Consider the following 12,517-nt stretch of genomic DNA (forward strand, 5'->3'; position numbering starts at 1 on the left):
TAACATTTTTTTGGGTCTTCCACTTGACTTTTTTGTTCTATAACCCTCAGGATCATTTAAGAATTTAAGAAATTCCAAATGACTGTCTTACTGCGTCCCACCTCAGCAGCGATGGCGAGCTGTGAGAGACCCTGCTTATGCAGTTCAACAACCTGACCACGTTCAAAAAGGGAGAGTTTTTTTGCCTTTGCCAGAAAATGACAATAATGACAATAAATCCACATCTTTGCACAGATTTGGCCTTTTAAAGGCATGTGGTCCTAAACTTTTGATCAGCTGAAAAACAGCCTGTTTCAGTTTATTCGTTGTTTTCATTAAAGTAAATGCTCAAAAAATGTTTTGTCTCACTCCCATTTCTTCTTGTTGCATGTTGAAGCTCTACTTGGAACCTTGTTAAGATCCAGCCATGCTAAATATGATTTTTTGCCATTTTTCAAGTGGTCTTAAACTTTTGATCAGGACTGTATGTGAGCTTTGCTACTGTGAGGGTGCACATATCTGGCCATTACTACTGTGAGGGGGCACATATATGGGCATCGCTACTAGTGATGAGCGGCACGGGCAATATTCAAATTTGCGATATTTAATGAACATTTGGGCGAATATTCGTCATATATTCGCAAATTCGAGTATTCCTGATTATTTTCTTGATTGTGAAAATCGGCAATGTAATGCGCGCGCAATACAGGCGTGGGTCACTGTTGCTACATTTTTCAAGCTGCTAGAAGTTTCCTGAGACTGGAGAAAATGGTTGGCACGGCAGAACATTACAATAGCTTTATATGCAGATAGAGTGCTCCAATATATTTGTGATTGCGCAAATCGGCAATTAATGATGCGCATATTTTTGTGCATTACATGCAACTTCACATTTTAGCAGGTCTGACTACATATTACTGATTGGTGCATTAAGTATTGTTGTGAACTTGTAAGGGTCAGCCCATAGAATGACCAAGTTACATTGAAGTGCTAGTGATAATGTTTTACACAGACTGTGATGTAAGCAGTTGAAGCCATGCTGTGGGAGAATCAGACTGTGTTTGCCCGCCATGACGATGACTTTGGCTGCACAGATACTGTCACGCATAAGATACTGACGGGGGACTCTCCTCCAATTCAGGAGAGATATCGTCAGATTCCGCCCAAGTTGTACCAGGAAGTGAAGACATTGTTGAAACAGATGATAGATTCCGGAGTGGTGCAGGGTAACCAGAGCCCTTGGGCAGCCCCAGTGGTGCTTGTCAAGAAGAAGGATGGCACTATTTGATTTTGTGTGGATTACCGGCGGTCGAATGCGTGCACCGCGTGAGACTCGTACCCTCTGCCTCGCATCGTGGAGTCTCTGACGGCTCTAGGACGGGCAAAATACTTCTCCACCCTGGATCTAGCAAGCGGGTACTGGCAGGTACCGGTGGCAGAGCAGGACAGGGTGGAGACAGCATTCATACTCCCCATGGGACTATTTGAATTCAACAGGATGCCATTCGGGTACCTTCCAGCAGCTGATGGAGAGATGTCTGGGAGACCTGAATTTTGAAGCCACTCTGATATACCTGAACAATATCATTGTGTACTCCGCTACTTTTCAAGAAGACCTGAATTGACTAGGGCAGGTACTCGAGCGACTGCAATCCCATGACCTGAAGGTAAAGCCAGGGAAGTGTCATCTCTTCAAGAGGCAGATCAAGTACTTGGCCATACGGTGTCCCAAGACGGAGTGCTGCCATCCCAAGACAAAGTGGCTGCAATACGAGAATGGCTAGTGCCCAGAACGCTGCCGGAGTTGAAGGCCTTCCTTGGACTGACCAGGTACTACCGGCGGTTCATCAAAGACTACGCAAAGATAGCGGGTCCTCTGAATCAGTTGTTGAGAGGAATTGCTGGGAGACCGAAGGGGAAAAGTGTTCCCTGGGGACAGAAGCAGGAGGCGGCCTTCCAGGCCCTGAAAGAAGCCCTGACATCGGCCCCCATCTTGGCTTATGCTGACTTCGACAAACTGTTCCTCTTATCTACTGATGGAAGTCTCTACGGACTCGGGGCAGTCCTGTAGCAGGTACAAGATAGACATGAAAGAGTTATCGCCTAAGCCAGTAGGTCCTTGCAGGATATGGAGTGATACCCCCACAACTACAGTTCTTTTCGGCTGGAAATCCTTGCCCTGGTTTGGGCCATGACTGAGAAGTTTGCGGGATATCTGACAGGGCCTAAGATCTTTGTACGGACTGACAACAACCCCCTGGCCCATCTGGACACTGCCAAGCTGGGAGCCCTGGAGCAACTGTGGGCAGCTCGCCATGCAAAATATGATTTCTCGATTCGCTACCACTCCGCTACAGAGAACACTAATGCCGACGGTCTGTCGAGGGTCACTTTTGAAACTCCGGTAGGGAATCTCGATGAAAAAAAAGAAGAGGATGAAACTAAGGACTTCCGCAAGTTCGCAACTCCAGCAGTCGCGGCACAGACAAGTGGGAAGGCCCAGTGCTCTACCCAAGACATTAGGGAGAACTAATGAAGAATGTGGCCGAATACAAGATGAAGACGTTGGACTGCGACAGATGAAAGGCTGGGTAACCCAGCCAAGGAAACCCAGCAGTGAAGAAAGGACTGACCTTGATGCCGAGATGAAGTCTATTCTACATCAATGGGACAGACTGGAAGTTCACGGAGCTGTTTTGTACCGCAAGTGGCAGCAACCTGCTGATCTAGTGGCGAGGTGGCAGGTAGTAATTCACAGAAGCGCGACATGTGAGATAGTCAAAGAGGCTCATGAATTTGGAGCTTACTTCGGGCCAGTCAAGACCTATTAGTGGCTGCAGCGTTATGTATATTGTCCGCGACTGTAGGCCATGGTTGAGGATGTTTGCCGACAGTGTCGAGTGTGTGAACTCACTAAAAGCACGGAACAGAGGGCACCCCTACAGGCCATACAGACAAAAGAACCGCTGGAAGTATTAATGATAGACTATCTCCTCGTGGGACAATCAGCCAGAGGCCTACAGTACTGCCTGGTCATGATTGACCACTTCTCCAAGTTTGCAGTGGTCACCCCAACTCGGGACCAGACGCCTGAGTCCACAGCTCGTGCTGTCTGTCAAGACTTCATCCGGGTCTACTGGTGTCCGAAGCGGATTAACTCAGATCAACGAGTGTGTTTTCAGGGGAAAGTGATGGAGGAGCTACACCGACTGTATGCATTGAAAAATCAAGGACAACCCCATATCATCCCCAAGGGAATGGGGCTTGTGAGCGCTTTAACCGGACACTGCTTCAAATGCTGAGGATGCTAGAGGAAGACAAGAACACCCACTGGCCTGACTATCTGCCTGAATTGGTCTGAGCTTACAATAATCGGGTCCACACCACCACCGGTTATACCCCATACATGTTACTGTTCGGAAGAGCTGGTCGGGAATTTGTTGAATTGAATCTAGAACAACCAGAGGACCTAAAAGAAAGATCGACCATCTCATGGGTAAAAGAACACAGTCAGCGGCTCCAGACCATCTGCCGGTTAGCAAGTCAGCGGTTGCAAGAGAAAACACATACTGACCGTCCTCCAATCCAGGAGGTTCCGTTGCAGCCTGTGAACTAGGTACTGTTGCAAGAGAAACTTCCCAGAGGCAAGTTGAGCGAGCTGGTCCGGTCTACGAAGTACGAGTTGAAAATGAGGAGTTTTCCTCAAGGACTCTACATAGGAATATGCTACGGCCATGCCAGTCTGAAGATCCCACACCTGCTCAGAGGACACCTCCTTCTGTCCCGTCCTCAGGACTTATTATCCCCGATGAAAACGATAGTGAAGACTGGTGGACCATTCCTAACACTGAGGAAAGTAATCAGGCCACAGGTGATGAAGCTCCTGCCACAGAACCAGTACCGGCTCGCAGTGAGGAGGAACCCTCGACCATATCCGAATCTCCTATTGTAGTGGATGAATCCAGGTTGGCAGCTCCCAGTGGGGAGAGTCAGGTCTTAACAGATAGTCAAGACCTCTGGAGATCCAGTAGGCTTACTGCAGGGGTTCCACCAAACAGGTATGCTGCCGATCAGTTCATTTGGTCCACCTGTATGTATTGTGGACAGCCCCTAGAATGACCAAGTTACATTGAATTGCTAGTGATAATGTTTTACACAGACTGTGATGACTTCTTTCAGCCACAAGAGGCCACTGTGTCTTTGAGTAAGAAAGAAATGAAATTGTTTGTTCCAGAGGATGTAGGAGGAGTTTCAAGTTCCCGAGTTTGGTCTGGTGTGTGTCTTTCTGGTTGATGGTGAGCTGAGAGTCTGGCTGCAGTTGGACAGAGCCACAGAGACTAAAAAGTGATTCTGAGAAGAGTGATACCGTCCAATTCAGAGACTTGTGACAGGACACAGGGACTGGCTAACTTACTATAGGTTAGCGGGACCATGGCATAGGATGGGGGACTCCTGGCAGAGCTGAACTGATGTGGATTCCTGTACCTGCAATCTAGAGAGAGAGGAAAAGACAACGCGCTAGGACAAGCAAGCAACTGTATCAGGAGCCAGACGACACCTGCCCCCACGTACCAGACCAAGACAAGCAGCTACCTCGTGGGAGAATGTGATATGACTGATACAGTCCTGATCAAAAGTTTAAGACCACTTGAAAAATGGCAAAAAATCATATTTAGCAAGGCTGGATCTAAACAAGGTTCCAAGTAGAGCTTCAACATGCAACAAGAAGTAATGGGAGTGAGACAAAACATTTTTTGAACATTCAATTTAATGAAAACAAAGAATAAACTGAAACAGGCTGTTTTTCAGCTGATCCAAAGTTTAGGACCACACCTCCAAAAGAAAACTAAACACCCCCAAACCAGAAATCCAACTTCCAAACGTGAACCCAGTAATGAGTAGCTCCGCCGTTATTGTTTATCACTTCAAAAATTTGTTTTGGTGCGCTTGATGCAAGCGTTTCCATGAGGTGAGTGGGAACATTTCTCCAAGTGGTGAAGACAGCCGCATGAAGGCCATCTACTGTCTGGAACTGTTGTCCATTTTTGTAAACTTCCCTTGCCATCAATCCCCAAAGATTCTCAATTGGATTTAGATCAGGGGAACACGCAGGATGGGCCAAAAGAGTGATGTTATTCTCCTAGAAGAAGTCCCGTCCTGCGGGCATTGTGTACTGTAGCGTTGTCCTGCTGAAAAACCCAGTCGTTAACACACAGACGAGGGCCCTCAGTCATGCGGAATGCTCTCTGCAACATCTGGACATAGCCAGCGGCCGTTTGACGCCCCTGAACTTCCTGAAGCTCCATTGTTTCACTGAAGGAAAAAGCACCCCCACTGTGGCACGTAGAAAACATCTCAGGTGGGATCTGCTTGTCATGCCAGTAACATTGGAAACCATCAGGACCATCAAGGTTAAATTTTTTCTCATCAGAGAATATAACTTTATTCCACCTTTGAATGTCCCATGTTTGGTGCTCCCTTGCAAAGTCCAAACGAGCAGTTCTGTGGCGTTCAAGGAGACGAGGTCTTTGAAGAAGTTTTTTGTTTTTGAAGCCCTTCAGTCTCAGATGCCGTCTGATGGTTATGGGGCTGCAGTCAGCACCAGTAAAGGCCTTAATTTGGGTCGAGGATCGTCCAGTGTCTTGACGGACAGCCAATTGGATACTCCGGCTCAGTGCTGATGAAATTTTTTTGGGTCTTCCACTTGACTTTTTTGCTCCATAACCCTCAGGATCATTTAAGAAATTCCAAATGACTGTCTTACTGCGTCCCACCTCAGCAGCGATGGCGCGCTGTGAGAGACCCTGCTTATGCAGTTCAACAACCCAACCACTTTCAAAAAGGGAGAGTTTTTTCGCCTTTGCCATCAGAACGTGTGACTACCTGACAGAAAATGACAATGAATCCACATCTTTGCACAGATTTGGCCTTTTAAAGGCATGTGGTCCTAAAATTTGGATCAGCTGAAAAACAGCCTGTTTCAGTTTAATCGTTATTTTAAATTTTTCAATTAATTGAATGCTCGAAAAATGTTTTGTCTCACTCTCATTTCTTCTTGTTGCATGTTGAAGCTCTACTTGAAACCTTGTTAAGATCCAGCCATGCTAAATATAATTTTTTAAACTTTTGATCAGGACTGTATCTGCCCAGCTACCTACAGAACTGTGAGTGTGCACCGGTGCTAACCTGCGATAGGGCATAGAGCAGGAATCTTTAGTCAGAGCGTTGTAGAAACGTGCCCTGAGTAGCAGGGCTCAGACAGGAAAATATCAGAGGAGAGTAGCCTGTATTTTTATGTGGAGCGCATTTAGTATATCACGGATCAGTTACCCATCCTGTAAATTTGTGTAAACTTATTAACATTGTTCCTGTCATTTGTCGATTGCTCCCGTGGTGCATCGGCACAAAACTGTTAAACCGATTTTCCGGCCGTTATATGTTATTTAATAAAGCCAGTATCTGCCTCAGCCTCCTTGTCTGCTGTACTGTATTTGAATGTATCTAATGTAATTAGCTGGCCATAACTACTGTGAGGGTGCACATATCTGGCCATAACTACTGTGATGGGCACATATCTGGCCATAACTACTGTGAGAGGGCACATATCTGGCCATAACTACTGTGAGGGTGCACATATCTGGCCATAACTACTGTGAGGGGGCACATATCTGACCATAACTACTGTGAGGGGGCACAATGTGGACATTACTGTGAGGGGGCACATATCGGAGATTAACTACTGGTCAAAACTATTGTGAAGGGGGCACATATCTGGACATAACTACTGTGAAGGGGGCACAATACTGGCATAACTACTGTGCGGTGGCATAAAGGAGGAATAATTGCTATGTGTGGACTGGGTGGGATTAGGTGTTTACTTATGTTTTGGGCAGAGTTAGAGGCATGGCCTAGTGCTAAAAAAAATTGCCGCCTTCTTTTAAAAAGTTGTGAGGTATGTGACCTGTTCTTAACAGCATTTAAACAGCTTTAAAAAGAAAATCCTTAACGGCAGCCCCATAAGCCATATACACAATGGTCAGGAGAGGACCTCATTGACTTCTATGGTAGAGTCTTCTAGGCCTGCTCTGTGACCTGTGCAGAGATCATTGTACAAGGAAAGACTAGATAAGCTTTGACAATCACCTATTGTGAATGGTGGATCCTGTCTTATCCGTCATTATAATCCTGCCTGTAATGATATCACCTCTGTGTATAGATTAGCAGATAACTGCAGTAAAGTGATCTGTACAGACCAAGAAGTGACTCCTATTTTTATTCTTAGTGGCCAGTGCGAAAACTGCAGGATTTTATGTTTTTTGTTTAAACGAGCAAAAATGTCCTCCTGATCTCTTTATTCTTTAATAAAAAAAAAAAAAAAAGTTGGGGGGCATACTGTAGGTTTGTGGTTTCTAGTCTCCAGTTCTTACAGCCAGTTACTAGTGTTAAGCGAATCGACTATCCAAATTTCACAATAAATTTGATTCGCCATGAAGCCGAATTTCCTCGTGCTTTGTGGTAACGAATTGATTTTATCCGAAGTGAAAAAGACAAAAAAAAATCATACGTACCTCATCCATTTGCTCCCAATGGGCTGTCCGCTGCCATCTTGCTTGAAGATCTTGCACAAAATCCCATGCATGGTGATGTATGACATCACTACGCCGGTCGACGTGATGGTGTCATCACAGGCCGTGCAAGATTTTGCGCCAGATCTTCAATCAAGAGATGGCGGTGGCCGGCCCATCGCGAACAAAGGGAGGAGGTAAGTATTTTTTTTTTTTTTTCAGAACAGCTGATCAGCAGGTATGCGGAGTGTCAGACCCTGGGAGATCAGATATTGATGCCCTCTTTGGAGGACAGTCCATCAGTATTCAAATCCATGAAAACCCCTATAAGGGAGGAATTGCTGAGATTTGTTGGTGTATTTTTACATTTATTCTTCCTTTAATTCTTCCTCTTGAGAATATTTCTTCCGACCCAGAAGGCGGCTATTATATAATTCACGTTTGTTTACTGCATGCTACGTTACAGGAAGCTCAGAACAAAGCATTCTAGAATTCTGTCATCAATCACGTCTTGTTTAGAAGCACGGAAAGACCTCATACCGCGTTAGTTAATGTAACATAGAGCTAAGTACACTCCTTTGTTGGGCTAAGTGATTGCGACGTGGAACAGCTCTGGAAATCCAACAAAAGGAGCAGCAAAATTATTCCTCTGTAATCCTTAAATGAGCTCAAGTGCATTATTGGAAGTTATGTAATTGAAAATACATTTAAACCAAGCACATTACAGGTACTGGAAAAAACGATGTCAAAACAAAGTCACATTCTTCGACTTATGCTGGATAATATCAGGGGAGTCTGTACGAGGGTTGAAATAGCCCTTTCCCCTCTTACAAGAAGCAATATATCCTGTACCGCTAGCACTTTTGCTGTGGGTTATGTTTGACCTTGTTGCGGTGGCCACTTCACCTGACTTATAAACTGTTGGACAGTTATGTGGCTATAACATGTTAAAGGGTGTCTATCAGCAGTATTGACCATGCTAAACTGCTGACAGCAATAGTTAGGGGCTGCAGAGAGCAGTTACAAACACATCCTTTGTGGATCTTTTATTATCAGGAGCAGTGTGAATATGAATATTTATTCTGCTAGGCTCTGCTCCTGCACGTGCCCTGGAGCAGACTTTCACTGTGACGTGCTCTCTGCACTGTGCTCCTTCACAGCCCCTCCTCTCTGCTATAAGTGACAGCTGTACATTGCGAAGAGCACACAGCACTTCACAGTAAGGTTTCACCTCTAGTGCATTTGCAGGAGCAGAACCTGGCAGAATAAAAGAATTGATAGCCCCACTGGAGAGGAGGAGGAAAGAAGGGACAAGGGGACATGACGGAAACTTAAAATATGTTAAAGGTTTAAAGAGGTTATCCAAGCCTATTAAATGCCCCCCATATGCTCGGGCCCCTCACAATGAATATACTTACCTGGCTCCCCGCTACCTGCGCTGCTCCTGGTCCCTATATTGCCGTTGCTGCTTCTCCCTTGCGCAGATGAAAACATCCCGTGTCTGTGGGGAGCAGCCAATGGCAGGTGGGGACGAGGACAAGCCTCCCTAGCGTCACCTGCGATGCTAGGGAGGCTCGTCCCCGTCGCCGCCTGCCATTGGCTGCACCCCCCTGACACCGGATGTTTTCATCCTCGCACAGGGAGAAGCAGCAGTACGGGGACCAGGAGCGGCGCAGGGAGCGGGGAGCCAGGTAAGTATATTCATTGTGAGGGGCATGGGCATATGGGGGGCATTTAATAGTCTTGGATAACCCCTTTAAATAAGGGTTAGGAGGAAAGTGTTTTTAAATAAGAAACTGAATGCAACAACAAGGGGCACAATATGAAATTACTGTAGTTTTGGAAGATAAAGATAAATACAGAAACAGCAGATAATAACTACAAATTTCCTACCTGTCTTGTAGACGAAATAATGAGAAAGGAAAGTTTATTAATGAGGAAGAATCCATGAATGCCTCCAATCATCGCCATTATCTTCCACAAAAATTGCTTCTCCTGTAAATAAAGTTCTCCATCTTTTCCATGATGGTCATGGGAAATATTCTCATGAATACCCAAAACCTGTTGAAGAAGGTTGAAAAAACAAAATGAAAAAACAAAAAAACAAAACCCTACTCGTATGATCATCATAGTCTATGCTGGCTCTCGAACTGTCTGAGAACTTCTGACTGCAGGGCATCCAGATGCTCAGGGTTTAACTTAGTTAGGAGTGGGGGAAACTCCACATTGGCTGGGAGTGACGATCACATGTCACATTGGGAACATAGTTATGAGGCTCATTTCTCCTCCTCTTCCTCTTTGACCACTCCCAGCCAAAGAGACAACAGCTCCTGTTGCGTCCAGTATTAGGCTTAGGCTAGGATAGGCAAATAAAAAGGACTTCCACCCCCATTGCCTTTAAACGGAATGTGTAGTCAGAAAATGTCCTATTGTTTAAATCATGTTTTTATTATTTTAAAGAATATTTTCATGTTTGAAGAATTTTTTTATATAACTTTGATGATTTTATTTTGTATTTTCCATGTAAATATCTATATTTAAACAAAAACAATAAAACCCTGCCATTTTCACACTGGCCAATAAGAATAACAATAGGCTCCACTTCTTGGTCTGTACAGATCACTTTACTGCAGGTATCTGCTTATCTGTCATTCTAATCCTGCCTGTAATGATATCACCTCTGTGTATTGATAAGACCGGATCCACCAATAGGTGATTGTCATAGTTTATCTATTCTTTCCATGTACAATGACATCTGCAGAAGTCACAGAGCGTGACCATTGTGTCTATGGTCCATGGGGCTGCCTTAAAGCAATTTTCTTAATGCTTTCTAAATGCTGTTAATAACAGCTCAGGCAAGATGGTCGCCCCCATAATCATGTTCAGCAGCAGCATCTTCATCTTCCTCACAGAATTCTACTCCATACCCAAACAGGCCAGCAGGTTGGCTAGGTGGTTTGGTAGGAGGCAAACTACAGCACCTTAAGTTACTGACAACATGCCACTCTCTCACTACAGACACTGCCATGGCATCACTTGGCCAGGAGAAGGGGAACCCTCCAATGCTGGACAGCACTGAGGAATTTTTTGATGCAGATTTTGTTCCTGGAACTCCTCCAAAGGTCTGTTCAGAGGTCCCAATCTATGGTAGAGCTAGGGGCAGCAGTTCCATTGAAGGTGGTTCCCGTCATAGTCGATACTGTACACCATCATCATCGAGCATGGATGGCAGGTATCGGAGTAGACATAGCTCATATTAGTGGTTGCGCAGCCACAGCAGATCATCTTACAGACGTCCTTCACATCACAGCTACAGAGACAGCCAGTCCCGTGGTTCACACAGGAGTCATGTAGAATCATATTATAGCAATCAGTTCATCATAGTCAGCACTCCAGGCATACACAGCAGAGACAAAAGTATAGGAGTAAATCTGACAGCTGAGCAGGGGTTCTTCAGTCTTGATGCCCTCTGCTTGTGGCTACAAGTGCTCCCTTGCAGTATTTTATTCCAGTCCCTGATGCCTCTCCAGCACCTCTATGTGGTGAGTTAGCCTGCTAACACCCTTGGGGTGATGCTACTTTGGATAGAGGTGATGAAATGCTGGATATTTTAAAAACTATGGGGGTCATCTATTAAGACCGGCTTTTTGGGTGCCAGCCTAAATAACTGCTTGCATTGGTGGTGTATCCACCAAAGTTATGAAGAGGTGCTGGCCTAAATGTAAGCTTCCTTTCTGGCTTACATTTAGACCATTTTCTATGCCTAAAACAGGCGTAGAAAATGATGAATGAGACGGGCCCGTCCCCTTCCCCGCCCAAGCCACAACCACTTTTTTAGACCTGGCGTGAGTGGGAAAAAGTCGCAGAGCCTTTGTGCCGCAATCTGTGCCAGAAATACGCCTAATATAGGCGGATTTCTAGATAATTAATGAACCACTATGTTGGCAAATTGGAAAAACACCCCTTTTTGCCGAGGTGTGGCTTCCACACAGCCTGTTGGTTTTAATAAACAGTTGGGCTTAATTTTTAGAGAATCTTATTTTTGTTACACCTTTAGGGACACATGTTGCGCAAGATATGAGAGAAAAAAATAATTAAAGGTGAATTCATGGATATGTGGGCTTTGGTTTCTCCAGAACGACTGTCACCAAAGAAAAACGTTTTGACAAATAAGAAGACAAGAAGTCAAAAGTAGCCAAAACATTTGGGAACTGGCTTCAAGCCTTCACTGTTTTAGCTAGTATTATTCGTCAACATCATCCAGAAGAATCCACTGAGCTATTTACTTATTTGAATACTATATATTCTGAGTATAAGTTGCATGGTGGTGCTACCTGGTGGAGGTATGATAGGGAGTACAAGTGACGGTTGGTCTTCCCAGTTGAAAGATGTATGGATCTAACTCATGTTGTCTCAAAAGATGTTGTTACCTTTTCCAGCTGTCACTGCCGCGGTCATATTTCAGTTTGTGAAAGTAAATCCCGGCAACTGCTTGGATATGCTGAGTCTTCTTCTTTTTATACACCTGTTGAGAGTTGTTATTTCTTATAAAATAAGAAATAAAAAGATGAGGACTCAGCATGACTAAGCAGTTCCCGGGATTTACTTTCACTTTTGTCCTCGTGGAGTTCCACTCCTCCCCGCAGCAACGCTGACCTTTAGCAGCTAGCGCTGGCTGGATTTGCCTATATTTCAGTTTGTGGCAGAGGATCGTAGACCGGGAGCTTGTTGGCTCTTTAGCATGGGGCAATGTCGTATCTTTACCTCATACAAGCTCCGGCATAAGTGTTCCCTTTGTGGGGACTCGCACTCAGATGCTTTTAAACTGGGAAAATTCCCTCTTAGACATCAGTTTCTAGGGCAGTGAACATCCTAAAAATGAGACAGTGTCTCGACAAGAACCCTAGGAGGCATAAGGCCTCATGTTGAACAGCTTTCTGTCTTGTTTACCTTTGATTTAAATTAGTAAGAAA

The 12,517-nt window shown here is 44.9% G+C and overlaps 1 protein-coding gene across 1 annotated transcript in view; it reads right to left on the bottom strand.

Annotated features, from left to right (window-relative positions):
- Positions 1–12,517, bottom strand: part of SLC39A12 (solute carrier family 39 member 12) — a 94,636-nt gene that overhangs the window by 44,113 nt on the left and 38,006 nt on the right. The window contains exon 7 of the mRNA XM_040434054.1: positions 9,438–9,605. Within this exon, the coding sequence (XP_040289988.1) occupies positions 9,438–9,605 (168 nt within the window). The remainder of the gene's footprint in view (positions 1–9,437; positions 9,606–12,517) is intronic.

The sequence above is a fragment of the Bufo bufo genome, chromosome 5 (assembly GCF_905171765.1).
Source record: "Bufo bufo chromosome 5, aBufBuf1.1, whole genome shotgun sequence".
In the NCBI taxonomy this organism is placed as follows: domain Eukaryota; kingdom Metazoa; phylum Chordata; class Amphibia; order Anura; family Bufonidae; genus Bufo; species Bufo bufo.